The sequence below is a fragment of the Equus quagga genome, chromosome 13, assembly GCF_021613505.1.
Source record: "Equus quagga isolate Etosha38 chromosome 13, UCLA_HA_Equagga_1.0, whole genome shotgun sequence".
Classification (NCBI taxonomy): domain Eukaryota; kingdom Metazoa; phylum Chordata; class Mammalia; order Perissodactyla; family Equidae; genus Equus; species Equus quagga.
In genome coordinates this window covers 73,022,774-73,035,972 of record NC_060279.1, presented here as the reverse complement: position 1 = coordinate 73,035,972, position 13,199 = coordinate 73,022,774, and the positions used below count along the sequence as shown (strand labels likewise).

The 13,199-nt window shown below is 50.1% G+C and overlaps 1 protein-coding gene across 1 annotated transcript in view; it reads right to left on the bottom strand.

The window, feature by feature from the left end:
- The window catches only part of BCO1 (beta-carotene oxygenase 1), a 36,150-nt gene that overhangs the window by 7,166 nt on the left and 15,785 nt on the right, over positions 1-13,199 (bottom strand). Inside the window, exons 5-7 of the mRNA XM_046683432.1 lie at positions 12,865-13,012; positions 9,903-10,126; positions 6,540-6,797 (exon numbers count right to left, since the gene is read on the bottom strand). Coding sequence (XP_046539388.1) covers positions 6,540-6,797; positions 9,903-10,126; positions 12,865-13,012 — 630 coding nt within the window. The remainder of the gene's footprint in view (positions 1-6,539; positions 6,798-9,902; positions 10,127-12,864; positions 13,013-13,199) is intronic.

Here is a 13,199-nt window from a genome sequence, read left to right as displayed (position 1 = left end):
TATCAATATTTTTAGTATTTTCTCATATGAAAATGTATCACTGCTGAAACGAAAACAAACGTAATAAAAATTGCTTAGGAGAAAAATATCTGCCAAGGACATTCCTTGGTCTCAAGTTGCCATCAGATTTGGCTCTTTTCGATACCTTGTTATCATCATAGTAACCCAGGAGAGGGATGTAACACGATTGGTTACACGTTAATCAAACCTCCATCACTCCCTGTTCCCCTGCATACTAGCTACGGGGCCTTGAGCAAGTCACTTAGCATCTCTGAAGTTCGGTTTCCTCATCTGGATAATGAGGCATCGTATACACAACGTGTAAATAGTGTATGCATCATAGAAACAGTATATGCGTCCCCAAGTTACTGTGCAGCTCAAATAAAATAATCCTTGCAAATGATTTACACGAGGGCCTGGTTAGCAGGAAGCGCTACATAATTGTTAGCTGCTGTTGACAATATCATTTTTTTTTTTTTTTTTACTATTATTATTACATTACTGCCACTACCACTGGGGGTGAGTTCGGGTTAGGCCCTAGAGGAGAATGAGGAACAAGAACCTGAGTTCCTGCCTTCCTGCAGTTGAGAGGGCAAGAATTAGTGTTATGGCTGACTTCTCATTTAAACTTTTCTCTGCTTTCCAAAATTTCCAAAATGAACTTTTATAGTCAAAAGAAACCTATTTGAAGAATAGCAGCTTTTTGCTGGGAAGTGGGAAAATTTACTATATTTTAGTGGTTGAACTGCAAGGGCCTTTTAAGATTTGTTTCGTTCAATTCCCCAATTTACAGAAGAGGAAACAGAGGTCCAGAGACTGAAAGTAGCTTGTCCAAGGTCACACAGAGAGAAGCAGAGCCTGGGCCCTTCACACTGTGATTCCTCTGCTCAGAAGCAAGAGCATCGAAGGCAGAGGGCAAAGCAGGTGCAAAGGCCCTGAGGCTGGGCTGGCCCGTCCTGTCTGCATCCTGTAGGTCTCGGCTCAAACATCCCCTTCTGGAACAACTCAATCTGCAGTGTCTCCAAGGCATTTGTCCCAAGCTGTAATGATCTCCTTTATGGAGCTACTTTCTTCTTTTATGCTGTCTTCCTATGACGACAGTGACCAGATTTTGTTCGGTGCATGGCACATAGTCAGACTCCAGGAATAAAATGCCCAGTGAATGAGTGAATGCATGACTCAATAAGCTTTTCTTTCAACTGTCAAGGGCCAAAACATGCGCTCTGCAGGATGGTTCTAAGAAATAAATGAGACAAAGTGCATGAAAAAGCCGCCTTGCGCTGGCACACAGGCAGTGTCTTACAAACAGAGGCTCTAAATGCCGCCACCTGCGCAGCAGCAGATTGGTGGGAGGTCCTGCCTGGTACCTTGCTGGTCGCATGAGACGAGCAGGCCTCCTGTGCACGTCCTGGGCCTGATTCTCAGGGAGTCGATCTGCAGAGATGTCTTGTAATGCCAGCCAGAAACTGGTCAGACTGGTTGAGGGATAAACCGTGAAGTTTTCCACACACAGCGGTAACGAACATGACTTGGTGGCTTTCAGCCGCCAACGTGCTCAGCTTGGGGAGGACATCGCTTTCCAGCCAGAATTCAACCAAATCTTCCAGGCTTGCTTTGGAATTCTTAAACCCGAGGGAACCCCCGAAGAAGCGGTAATGAGAGTAGCCCTGGACACACTGGCAGTGGAGTTCGGTAGCACTGGGTGTGAAAGTCCACAGCCTTCTACGTGCACGCGAGCAGGCCCCTCAGACTCCCCAGCCTGCCTCCTCGTTCGTAAAACACGGGCGCAATTCGTAACTTTTGGGTGGGTGGTGGGTATAAGCGAGATTGCTTTGACCTGCGTCTGAGTGTTATGGTGAGGGTTAAATTAAAACATGGGTATGAGAACACCTGGTCCAGGACCAGGCACATCGTGGTTTGCAACTCGGAGCCAGAAGACATGCGTTCAAATCCCAACTCAAATTCCACAGATAATTCTGCCATGTCGGGCATGTGACTTTCTCTCTCAGCTGCAGTCATGGGGCTAATAAATAACTTAGACGGCTGTCATACAGATTAGGCGACAAGCGTGCAAAGCATTTAACAGTGCCTCAAACTTGCAGGACCAAGGGCGAGAGTGGAGCCCCACCAACCCTATGTCTAAATACATCAAATTGTTAAGTAAAATACCGTTCTCTCCCCCTGCCTTGACACAGACCTTCGTAATGTTGTGGAACGGCGCTGTCCAATATGCAGCCACTAGCCACAAGTGGCTAAGTTAAATTTTAAATTAAAATGAAGTACAATTAAATATTCAGTTCCTCAGCTGTACCAGCCCCATTTAAGTAGCACACGTGGCTACTGGCTGCTGCACTGGACAGAGAAGGTTCCACAATGGCGGCAGGTCCCATTGCACAGTGCTGGTCTGGGAGGATGGGTGAGCATCTAGGATTCTAGGACTCTTTGGTGTCCTGAGTTGGAACAGGGCAGCAGAATGAGGGCCAGCCTCTGGGCCTGGGCTCCCGTCCCTGACCCCTCTTTAGGAGGACAGAGGCAGGCGCTGCGAGCAGGCTCCGGGCTCTTTGGGCAGGAATTCCAGGATTCTGGTTCGAGGTTGGGGTGGGAGACAGTGCCCCTCTGAGTGGGCACGACCCCTTGGCCCTGTGAACTCCTCACCCTGTGGAGAGGGATACTGTCAGAGAAAGGCCAGATCAGGACCCCCCAGAGTGCCAAGGCCAGAGTAGGGGTCCCCCTTACTGGTGTCTAACAGTAGAAACAGCATCTAACACGGGGCCTGGCACATAGTGAGCCCTCGATAAACGGTGGCATCTCTTGTTATCGGATCTTCATTTCTGAATTTGGACAAGAAAAAAACCCAGATCTACTGAGATGGGGGCTGAAGCCACCCGTCCCGGGTCAAGATGCCGCCCGCCTGGATGGCTGTGGGGATGGCAGTCAAGCGCTCATGAACCCACCAGGAGGCGGTGCACAGAGCCCTGTAGGCAGAGGGCAGGGCGCGGCAGGGACTGTCTGCACACGCCCACGCCCCTCCCAGCCCAGCCCTGCCTTAGACAACCCAGGAGCCATCCTACCCAAACAGGCACGCCCCCCTCCTTCCCCCTCAGCTGGCCCAAACGCAAGAGAATCTGGGGCAGCTGGGAAGTTCCAGACTTTTGCATATACTCCACCGTTGCCCGTTCCATGTGGAAAGCACTTTCCGCTTGGGGAAATGTTCCAGATGCAAAAGGAAGACCCAGTGCCCTTTTAGAGACCTCGCTTGGCATTTTTCGCTCATTCATTCATCGAAAATATTTTAGAGCTTAATGAGAACCCACCCAGTGCCAGACCCCCGTGACAAAGAGTCCGGCCCTCTCAGAGCTTTAACACGAAGGGGCCGCTGACCAAGTTCATTATAGCTGAGACAAACATGGAGCAAAGAGCTGCAGGTGCCAGGAGAGTGTACAAACTCATCTGAGGGGAGTCAGGACGCTGAGACCTGAAGGGTGAACCGGAGTTTGCTCCCTGGCTGTGAATTAGAATCCCCTGGGGGCTCTGAGGCCAAGCCCACCCCTGGGCCCCGCCCCCTGAGGTTCTGCCTTTGCTGGTCTGGGCCTGATCTCAGAGCCCCAGGACCCGAATGGAGTCTGATGGGAAGAGGACAGGGCTGCAGGCAGGGGGGACCCGGATGAGCAAAGGCCCCAGACCGAAAGGCATTATGAGAAGGGGCGACCTCTCCCACAATCCTCCCCTAACACGCCTTTGGATAGGACAAAATTGGAGCCGCCAGATCTGAACGTAGAGGCCACGTCTGCCCGCCCGACTTCCCTATTTTAATACACAGGCGGGGCAACTTGAAAGTGAAGCAAGAAGACATTTTTAGGGGACGATAAATAGCAATTAAAAAGCGTGGCCAGAGCTACCCTTCCCAGGGCTCGTCTTCTTTGCTAGTTTCAAAGCAGCGGAGTGACCACATGGCGCCTTTTAAAATATATGTGCTAAACTTCTTAGCTGGGCTCCAAGGAAGCAAATCACTTCTCAAGCGTGATACAAGGTTAAAGATCCCACAGTGTGTGGACAGCGGCACGGAGTGTTTCCTCTCTGAGCATCATCCCCGGCTGAGGTGGGCGAGAGGCGGGGGCCAGGCTTTGTGACCCTCCCATTGCTGCCTGGAACCAGGAGTCACAGTTCAAGGGACCTTACTGTGGTATTTCCCAGAGTCAGGAGCGCAGAGCCAGCGGCCCATGTGATGATCTTGTGGGACACGGCCACTCATTCAATAGCCCTGAATCACCTGGGGAGGATGTTCATTCCTTTTTCTCTTCCCATCTTCTCGCCTGGGTCAAGGGAAGAGTCTCACTGAGACGCCACTATGTCCTCAACATCTAATACTTTGGAAAGGCTCCTTTCAACAAAGAGGTCAGGTCTTGGCAAGTGACAGTGTCCGTCTAGAGCTTAAGACTTCTGCTTCATCCTCACCGCTTCACGCTCCTGCTCGTCTCTCTCTGCAGCCAGTCAAGCCGGCTCGCCATTGGGTGGTGATATGTTTCCTCCCAAATGAGTTAAGCCAAGAGGGGGTTGATGTAAATGAAAATGTGACTCGTAAATGTTAAACAGAGGTGACAGGAAACATGGTAAAAATCATGACAAAGACGGACAAATGACTATGGATGGGAAATGCTGCAGAGATGGGAAAGAACTCTGACCCCGGAGTCAGAGAAGCCCAGGTTTAAACGCAGGCCCCGCTCACTGGTGGGCAGCACGCCTGGACCCTGCATTAAGGAGCATGGGCCTTCCGTAGGGGTGTGCTCCATTCCCCAGGCCTGCAGAGCCCCAAGAGGGGTCAGTGTGACCCATCTGGGCTCTTTCCAGAAGTTGGGCTGCTGGGGAGAACAGCAGAGTTATACCCACAGGTATGGGTTTAGAGACTGCGGGTGCAGGCAACAATCTTGGCTCTGTCACTCTGGGCTGTGTGACCTTGGGCACATTTCCTAACCTCTCTGAGCCTCAGTTTCTTCATCTGTAAAATGAGGACCTCTCCCACAGGTTGTTATGATCACTAAATGAGGTAAGGAAAATAAAACGCTTAGCAAAGTGCCTGGCACATAGAGTTCATTTAGTAAATAGGAGCCATCAGAACGGCATAGAATTGAATTTGGTTTCATTTAAATTAATCAAGTCATGAAGTCAGTGAGTTCTGGAGCCAGAAGCCTCTGTAGCCTTCGAAACCAAGCCCAGAGCCTTGGCAGCGTCACCCTAATTGAGGACAATGTCTGGCCCCGTGGTCATTTTTAGTGCAAGAACAGGCTATTCAACAGCAGGGGGGTCGGTCAGCAAATGGCGCTGAATCTCTGCCAGCGACTGTCAGGCAAACATTTAAAGTGATGCTGTAGAAGAACCATTAATATCATGGAGAGATGTTTAGATGCACAAACGGGGGAAAAAAAGCAGTACACAAAACAGTACGGCCCTATTCCGCCCAGAGGAGTGAAGTTCTGACACGGGCTACGACACAGGTGAGCCTCGCCGACAGCGAGCTCAGTGGGAGAGGCCAGACACGACCGGCCGCACAGCGCGTGGTTCCACGTAGGCGACGCGCCCAGAAGACGCAAACCCTCAAGACATAAGGGAGACCAGGGGCTGCCTGGGGCTGGGGCAACGGAAGGATGGGGGTGATAGTTAAGGGGTACGGGATGTTTTTGGGGGGTAACAAAAACGTTTTAAAATTGATTGTTGTGATGGTTGTACAACTGTGAATATAATAAAAGCCATTGAGTTACATACTTAAACGAATGAAAATGGGTAAACTGTATGGTATGTGAATTACATCTCAATAAGCCTGTTAAAAATTAGGTACAGCATGATTCCCTTCTCTAAAATTAATATATATTAATTCTAAAATAGTATATATTAATTCTAAAATAATACATATGTGCATTATTATATGTACATTAATATGTACTTACATATCTATTCTAAATATATTATATGTTATATATTATATTATATATTATATTATATATTAATGTTTTATTTTAAAAATAACATATCTTAAATACTATTTAAATATTTTAAAGTAATATATATGTACATAATTATTATATGTACAAAATTAATATATACATATATTCTAAATATATATTATTTTAGAATTAATATATATATTATTTTAGAACTAATATATATTAATTTTAGAGAAGGAAATCATACTGTACATAATTTTTAATAGCGTTATCAATATGTAATATATATTAATATATATGTGTACATATATATCTCCCTACAGATCTATATCTGTCTATCTGTCTATATGGAGACAGGGCTTTAGGAGGCAATACAAATATAGCCACAATGGGTTTATGGGGATGTTTTTTCCTTTTTACTTAATCTGTGTTTTCTAAAGTTTCTACTCTGAATATGTTCCAAAACGATGGAAAACGTTTCTGTCTTCCTTTAAGGACAGCTCATTCTGGATTTCTGTGTCAATCAAACCAGGGCGTCGCTTCTTTGACAGGTGGGCTCACGGGGCCCTGGGACAGAAGCCCGCCTCTTTCCTGCGTTACCTGGGCCGCGTGCAGGGGCACAGCGAACCTCCTGAGGACAGGTACGGAGGTGAGCCTGGAGTGCTCCTCGAAGTCCTGGTTCAGGTTCGCCAAGTAGAAGAGCTGGTACAGATTGCTGTCCTCGTAGGCGACGACATCAAACAGGAGGCAGCCGTCCTCTTCGTAGGCATTGACGTGATGGAAGACCACCATGGGGTCCGTGTAAAACTTGGTTGGCATGGGCTTCCTGGTCCTTTGGTCAACGATGTGAATGTAGGTCTGGAAGAAGATGCACAGCCAGCAGTCAGCTCTCCCTCTGCTGGCCTGGCACTGTGGCATTGGGGTCAGGACAAGGCAGCCCCACCATGCCCTAGCTCGTGACCCTGGAGCGCCCCTTCCCCATTCTGAACCTGTGTGTCCCACCTCCAGAGGGCCAGCCTCAGAAGCGCTGAGTCATGGCAGCTGTCATTGTGGCATCTCTTTCAGATGGAGCGGAGGGAAGCTTTGCTGCTGGGGCCTCTGCCTCTCTAGCAGGACAGGCCCCCCCCCCCCCCGCCAGAGTGCACCGTCCCCCTACCCCCCTCACTTGACTGTGACTCCAGCTGGGCCCGCTCCCTGGCAGTGGCTGAGTTGGGGAGAACCTGCCAGGTGCCAGCCTTCTGGGCCTCCTGGGCTCCATCCACCGTGGGAGCCCCTACAACTGCCAAACCACGTCTGCCCTTCTGGGTCCTCTCTCCAACCTCCACCATTGCAGAGCTCCGCCTGGATGTGGTTGTCATGGCAACACCCCCTGCCCTGGAGGGCTGCAGTGCCCGGTGCTAGTTACTGAGCCTCCGTGGGTACCAGCGCATTAGGCCTCTGCACGCATTAGGCCTCTGCACGCACGTCTGGGGGTCACGAGGTGGCATCACTCCGGGTGGTAATTAGCCACATCTGCAGCCCCATTGCCTAATCCAAAAGGGGGTGGTGTTTTCTTTCTTTCGGCAGCTCTGGCCTAACCACCCTCCTGAAAGGGAGGGAGGAAGGGACTACTCCAGGCTGTTCTTTTGCCAATTCCTCCCGGCTTATTTGCCTCTCTCTTTCTTTAGGCCTTTTCTTTCTCATGACCCCAATCCCTGCGTCAGCCACAGGCACTTTTCAGAAAGTTCTCTTCCAAGTGAATTCCAAAGCTCTTCCCCAGGCTCTCTGTCCCGCCCCAGGGGCACGAACTCTTGTCACTGTGGGACTCTCCGAGGCCAGGGAATCCCCGGGGGCCACACATTGAAGCCTGGAAGGGCCCAGAAACCCCTGCGCATGGGACGTTCCTCAGCCGTGTCTGGGAAATGGCTGCAGAGCAAACCCAACTTCAGCTGGCTTTCCTGCCGGCCCCTGGCCCCACTCATTCACTCCACAAATGTTTATAGAGGGCCTACGACACGTCAGACACTTTGTCGGGAACTGGAAAGAGAAAATAAAACCAAGCTCCTGCTTTCATGGGGGTTATGTTCCGGTGCAGGGAAAGCCAGCAGTCAATGATCAAATGTATAATGTGTCAAGGACGATGAGCACTACTGAGGAAAACAAGCAGCACAGAGGGTGGAGAGAGCCTGGGGTTCTGTTATAGGGAAGTTCATCAAGGAAGGCCTCGGCATCAGGGGTGTTGAGCTGAGACCTAGACTAATTGAGGGAGGAAGCCATCTGGGGAAGAACATTCCAGGCAGAGGGGACACAAAATGCAAAGGCCCTGAGGCAGGAATGTGTTTGGCTGGTTTGAGATTCAGGAGGCGCAGGATGTGCACGAGGAGGCTGAGTGAGCAGGGAGTCAGTGGTGGGACGAGGGCATGTGGGGACTTAGGCAGGTGAGTGGACCCTTTGGATCTTATTCTGTGAAAGAGGGGAAATCACTAGAAGGTTCTGAGCAGAGGAGGGACCTCACCTAACCCCTTCCATCCCTCAAACACTTCACTCTCCTCCCTGAGAAGAGGGAATAGGCCTTAAAGAGGTGGCCAACCACAAAGGGGACACATATTTGCATATGTACTTAAAGGACTTGAAATCAATGCTCCAAAGAGATACATGCACCCTTATGTTCACTGCAGCGTTGTTCACAATAGCCAAGATGTGGAAGCCACCTAGATGCCCTTCTACGGATGAACGGATAAAGAAGATGTGGCATAAATATACAATGGAATACTACTGAGGCAGAAAAAAAGACACAATCATCCTATTTGCAACAACGTGGATGGAGCTTGAGGGTATGATGTTAAGCAAAATAAGCCAGACGGAGAAAGACAAATACTGCACGATGTCATTCACATGTGGAAGATAACAAATATAAGGATAAAAAGAACAGATTAGTGGTTACCAGAGGGGAAGGGGGTTGGGGGGTGGGCGAAAGGGGCAAGGGGGCACGCATGTATGGTCACGGACGAAAAATAGATGACTGGTGGTGAGCACGATGAAGTCTATTCAGAAATTGATAAATGATAATCTACACCCGAAATGACACAATGGTATAAACCATTATGATCTCAATAAAATTACTGGGGGAAAAACAAGATGTACATGATCCTTAGGAAGAGGAGCAGGGGGGACAGCGATGGCTCCCTCTGGAGCGGCAAGTGTTGGGGACGGGGAGGAGGGAAGGGGACTTGAGGTGTTGCTTTCTGTACTTTGTAGTATTTGAATAGATGACACTGAGAACTACTTGAGATCTTTCACAAGTAACAACAGCAAGTAAATAAATACATATATAATAGGCATGCATACATATATTCATACACACATATACACACACGCACACACGTCTATACGGGTCTACGTACATACACGCACACACACACACATGCATGCACACATACATACTTTGAGCGCTCATGTGCCTGAATGGAAGATGTATCTGTTGTACCTTCTGGAGGAACGCTCTACCACTATCTTGTCTAAATAATCTATGACACCTCTTCCCCCCCGACAGTACACAGTGGTGGCAGGGAGGCTGTAAGGACCACGTCAATGGACAGGGGAGGTTGGAGGAGCCCAGATACCCGTGAGGACTGGGCTTTGCTGCTGGGCCAGTGGAGACTGCCCGACTGATGAGAGCCGCCTTGCCCAAGGTCACACTCCCGTCCAAGGACATTCTGCTCTATTGACTTATTGACTTGGGGGCATCAAGGCCTGGCCCCTTTGCCCTAACTCAGGACCACTCTGAAGAACCACCGCAGCTTCAGAACTCTCTGGAAGGTTGGCTGATGCCTCCCGGGAGACTGCACGGTAGCTCACTCTCTCCCTCTGTAAGAAATCTCCTACAAGCCGACCTCCATCTCAGAGTCTGCTTCTGGGGACGCCTCTCTCTGGCTGTCCTCGTGTTGCAGGGTCTGCCAGCCCAGCAGGGCTGGAGGTCCTTACCTTGTCCTCCCTATGGAAAGCCAGGCAGGAAGCCCAGGTCACTCCCCGGATGTATGCAGTCGCCATCTTGAGGATATCCAACTTGAAAGGCTGCTCCAGAAAAATGATGTAGTTCTCGGTGAATCCGAAGCTGTGGTAATAGCTCGGGGAGAGGAGGGAGCGGGAGGGGATGGAGCAGAACACCTCCGTGTGCTTCAAGGGGCTCTTCCCCTTCTTCCTGTCCTCTAGAGAAAAGCAAGCCTCAGGAACAGCAGGACCTAGCTGCCCCGGCGACAATGCCACCGTCACCCGCAGCTGGGCCACTCAGACTGACCTAGGCCTAAGAAGAACCTTGGAATAAGAGCCAACAAGTCAACCGGTGACAGGGTTGCTGCCCGGCTGACACAGGGGCAGAGGCTCGGAGCCCTTCCCACCCAGGCCCACCCCCTGGGGACACCTGGTTCTACAACCTGAAACACCTGAACCACTGGACCTCTGGGCCAGGTGTCTACAACTACAGCCCCGGGGCTACCCCAGCATCCACCTGCTTTTGTAATGAAGGTTATCTGAGACACAGGACCCTCCTTTACGCCCGGTCCATACTGCTTGTGCTTCTGAGCCATAACGACAGAGTTGAGCAGTTGCGACAGACACCGTGGGGTCTGCAAAGTCTCAAGTATTTAGTCTCGGGTCCTTTACAACAAATGTTTACCAACTTAAATGTGCACACGGATCATCTGGGGATCACGTCAGAATGTGGAGTTTGACTCAGGGACCAGCCCGGTGGCGCAGGGGTTAGGTGTGCACGTTCTGCTTTGGAGGCCCGGGGTTTGCCGGTTCGGATCCTGGGTGCGGACACAGCACCGCTTGGCATGCCATGTTGTGGTAGGCATCCCACATATAAAGTAGAGGAAGATGGGCATGGATGTTAGCTCAGGGTCGGTCTTCCTCAGCAAAAAAAGAGGAGGATTGGCAGCAGATGTTAGCTCAGGGCTAATCTTCCTCAAAAAAAAAAAGAATGTGGAGTTTGACTCAGTAGGCATGGCTGGGACCTGACGTTCTGCATTTCTATCAAGCTCCCAGGTGTTGGGCCAGCTTCCCCGGCTTAAGCTTTGATATTTGGCTGAGAACCAATAAGGTCAAATTATTTCATAGGGTTTCCGCGAATTTCTCTTGGCATTGCCCATTCTGAAACGTCTGGCAATGAGACTAAGTATCTGCTACGTTGAGGGACTTTTTCGTATCTTGTGACAGCCAAGGTAGGCTGTGTGATTCCCATTTCACAGATGGGAAACTGAGGGTTGACGGAATGGTCTATCGTTATGGCCAAAGGCACAAGGCTAAGGGAAGAAGACACAGCCCGCTTAGCCTGGCTACCTCCTCTGTTATTAGGGATTCCGACACACAGAGGGAAGGGAGGGAACAGAATGAAACCACCGAGTAGTCCAGCACCTCGCCCGGCGCCCAGACACCAGAGGTGCTCAGTATACGTTCAGTCTTCTTCCTCTGCAAGGGTGAGTCACCCACTGGCCAAATGGTCTCCCCACCCAGGCCCGGGGCTGGTTTATAATGAGTTATCTGCAAGCGTCCCCACCTTTCTTGTGGCCACCTGTGCACATTGTAAACAGCTGGCTGGTGGGAGGGCTGCTGTGGGGTTATGGGTTAGCTCTTTTCTTCCCCAAACAAATGGAACACAAAGCAATTGAAACGAAAAGCACCCTGGCCCTGGAGGCAGGAGACGGGTGTGAATTCCAGGGAAGCCATCCACATGGAGCAGGTGCTCAGAGGGGAGCTGCTTGCATGAAGCTGGTGGCCGCCCTGTAAGCTGCGTGACTGTGGGCATGTCACCTGATTCCCCTGGGCCTTATAGTCGTCCTCTGCAATAGGAGGTGGCAAACTCGAATGCTTGGACCATCCCCAGGTCTGATGCTCTAGGATTCCAAGCTAGACCCCACATCCCTTCATTGGCTTAATTAACGGGAGTTCCATTTAACAAGAATAATCATTGTACCTTCTGACCTCAGGGACTCCCATCTGTCAGCAGAGCCTGGGAATTTGCTCAGGAAGCTTGACAGGACTCGGGGGTGGGGAGGGGTGGGGGAGCCAGCAGAGATCACAGATGGAAACCAGTTTTCCTAAACCAGAAGGTCAGGCCAAGCACCTTTGTGGTTCTGCACTGTCTCCAGCTGCCCTCAGAGGCCTGGTCTCCTGGGTGCGGTTCCCAGGAGGGTCCTGGACAAATAAGGGCTGGGAGCCCCACCCTCCTCCCCCTCAGGAACGTGCAATTACAATTGGCCTGGGCTTCCCTCCAGGATCCCAGCCCTAAATGGAGAAGGTCCAGAAGGCCCAGAGAACAGGGTGGAGATCTGCAGGATAACCCAGCAGGGCTGAGCTCCCTGAACAAGCCGGGAGCCTGGCTTCAGGTGCTGGGACGAAAGTGGGAGGCACAGCCCTGACATACAAAAGTTTGTCAGAAGACTGAAAAAATGACTGGATGTATGGATGGAAGGGAGGAAGGAAGGGTGGGTGGGTGGGTGGATGATGGATAAATGGATGGATGAATGGGTGGGTGGGAAGATGGGTGGATGATGCATAAAGTAATGAACTGGAGCCTAAAGAAAAGGTTAAAATAGGATAAATGGATGAATGGATGGATGGATGAATAGATGGATGGATGGACAGACAGGTAGATGGATGATGAAGGAATGATGGACAGATGATGGATGAATGATGGGTAAATTAATGAATTAATGAGCTGGAGCCTAAAGAAAAAGAGGTGAGAATAGTAAAGGAATTCACTTCTTCTAGGAGGAAGCCTCATAGCTCTTCTTTTCTCCTAAAGGAGAGAAGTGAGTTCATGGTCATCTGAGTCATCTAGGAGGGAAAGTGTCAGATTCAGTCTTGCGTCGTCAACTAAAATCAGAACTCTTCAGAAGGAGCCACCCTTCGAATCTGTGCTTCACTATATCCCAGAATGACCGACCTGGTACTGTGGCAGGGATCTTAAAGATCACATATTTTGTCTTCCCCTTGTCTACGATGGATGTGCCCATGTTGAGAACATTTCCAGCTGCATCATAATGAGGATGTGACGTTGCCACATTTACAGCCACATACTTGCGATAATCAACCTGCAAAATACGACAGTCACCTGGTTTTAAAAATGGGAGAGAATGAAATCCCATGAAAAGCTGACTGATTCTAGGTTCAGAGAGATGATGGCTATTTTGGCGCATCTCCTGATCTGAAAATAAGGCATACTTCACCTTTAAAGAGGACATTTGCTCTTGCGACCTGATAGAACCTCACGGGGGGCTC